The sequence below is a fragment of the Penaeus vannamei genome, chromosome 29 (assembly GCF_042767895.1).
Source record: "Penaeus vannamei isolate JL-2024 chromosome 29, ASM4276789v1, whole genome shotgun sequence".
In the NCBI taxonomy this organism is placed as follows: Eukaryota; Metazoa; Arthropoda; class Malacostraca; order Decapoda; family Penaeidae; genus Penaeus; species Penaeus vannamei.
This window is the reverse complement of record NC_091577.1, coordinates 23,643,762-23,644,933: the sequence shown is the minus strand read 5'-3', so window position 1 is coordinate 23,644,933 and position 1,172 is coordinate 23,643,762. Positions and strand designations below refer to the sequence as shown.

At 35.8% G+C, this 1,172-nt stretch overlaps 1 protein-coding gene across 1 annotated transcript in view; it reads right to left on the bottom strand.

Moving 5' to 3' along the window:
• Positions 1–211: 211 nt before the first annotated feature.
• Positions 212–1,172, bottom strand: part of l(2)k09022 (HEAT repeat containing 1 homolog l(2)k09022) — a 28,208-nt gene continuing 27,247 nt past the window's right edge. Inside the window, exons 34-35 of the mRNA XM_027363718.2 lie at positions 710–871; positions 212–459 (exon numbers count right to left, since the gene is read on the bottom strand). Coding sequence (XP_027219519.2) covers positions 253–459; positions 710–871 — 369 coding nt within the window. The 3' untranslated portion in view covers positions 212–252. The remainder of the gene's footprint in view (positions 460–709; positions 872–1,172) is intronic.

The window sequence follows — 1,172 nt, the reverse complement described above, 5'->3', positions numbered from 1 at the left end:
ACATCCCATTCCTAATAACAGCAATAACACGAGATGAAAATATGAATGCCAGGGACATGTTACAATGTAAAGGAAAAGTAAATTTTTTGAATTGTCATGAGGTCAGTTATATCCTTTAACCAATCGATGTAGATGAAAAAAAAACTTGCAGTGTGTATGCAAAAGCAGTTGTGAATATCATGAGATTGCAGGAAGGTGTTGAAAAAAACACTTTGTTTTTTGTACCAAATTTATTACCTACACACCATTCAGTTATTCATTTAGATATGCTCTTAAATTATCCCCAAGTATAGATTCCATCTTGGAAAACACATTCCTAGAAGCTTCCTCTACATCATCATCTACATTCTCAAGAACCTCTGTGATGTAGGGCATTGTATCTGCTAGCAGAGGTTGGAGGTAGTCTTCACCAAGGCTGTCTACAAGACCTTCGAAAGTTGTGAGTGCTGCTAGGATTACCTGTGGGAGAAAGTAATGCCATGTATTAGTACATATTGTTAACTTTGTATAACCTTAAAGATTGTATGGTTGTACTATGACATATATTTATAATCTAACAAAACATCAGGTATGATTTGCAGGAGACAGCTGCGGGACAAAAATAATGGAATGAGTTTACCCTAGTTTCTGTTAAAATAAGTGACTGTAACATTAAATAGCACTTTACTCAATAGCAAGGTAGTTGACTGAACCTAAGCTGAAGACTCACCGGCGTATCATCTTCATTTCTAACTCTCTTGAGGATCTCACTGTTGAGTTCCTTCCATAATGAGTCGTCAGCAGTTGCCACAGTAAATTTAATCACACATGGCATCAAGTTGTTCCTCACACGATCCTTGAAGGCCTCCTCTCCTCCATGTTTGTTCTCCAGCTGTAACGGAAGAGAATGTCATGTTTTCTTGAGTAACAAATAATTTTCTTTACTATCTAATTACTGACACTCAAAATAGTTCACAAAATAAACCCTACAACTTTCCTTCTAAATCTCCTTACAAAAGACATTTTACCCAATTAAAAACATTAATGCACAATTCAATATTTTAACCCCTTGTTGACAAGATTGCGAGAACATGTCTGTCCACTGTGTCTTTTTGCTTATCAATTGCCTAAACAAGAACATAGTTCCTCAAGTGCTTAATCATCAAGGAGTTCATTATCAAGATCACTTGTTT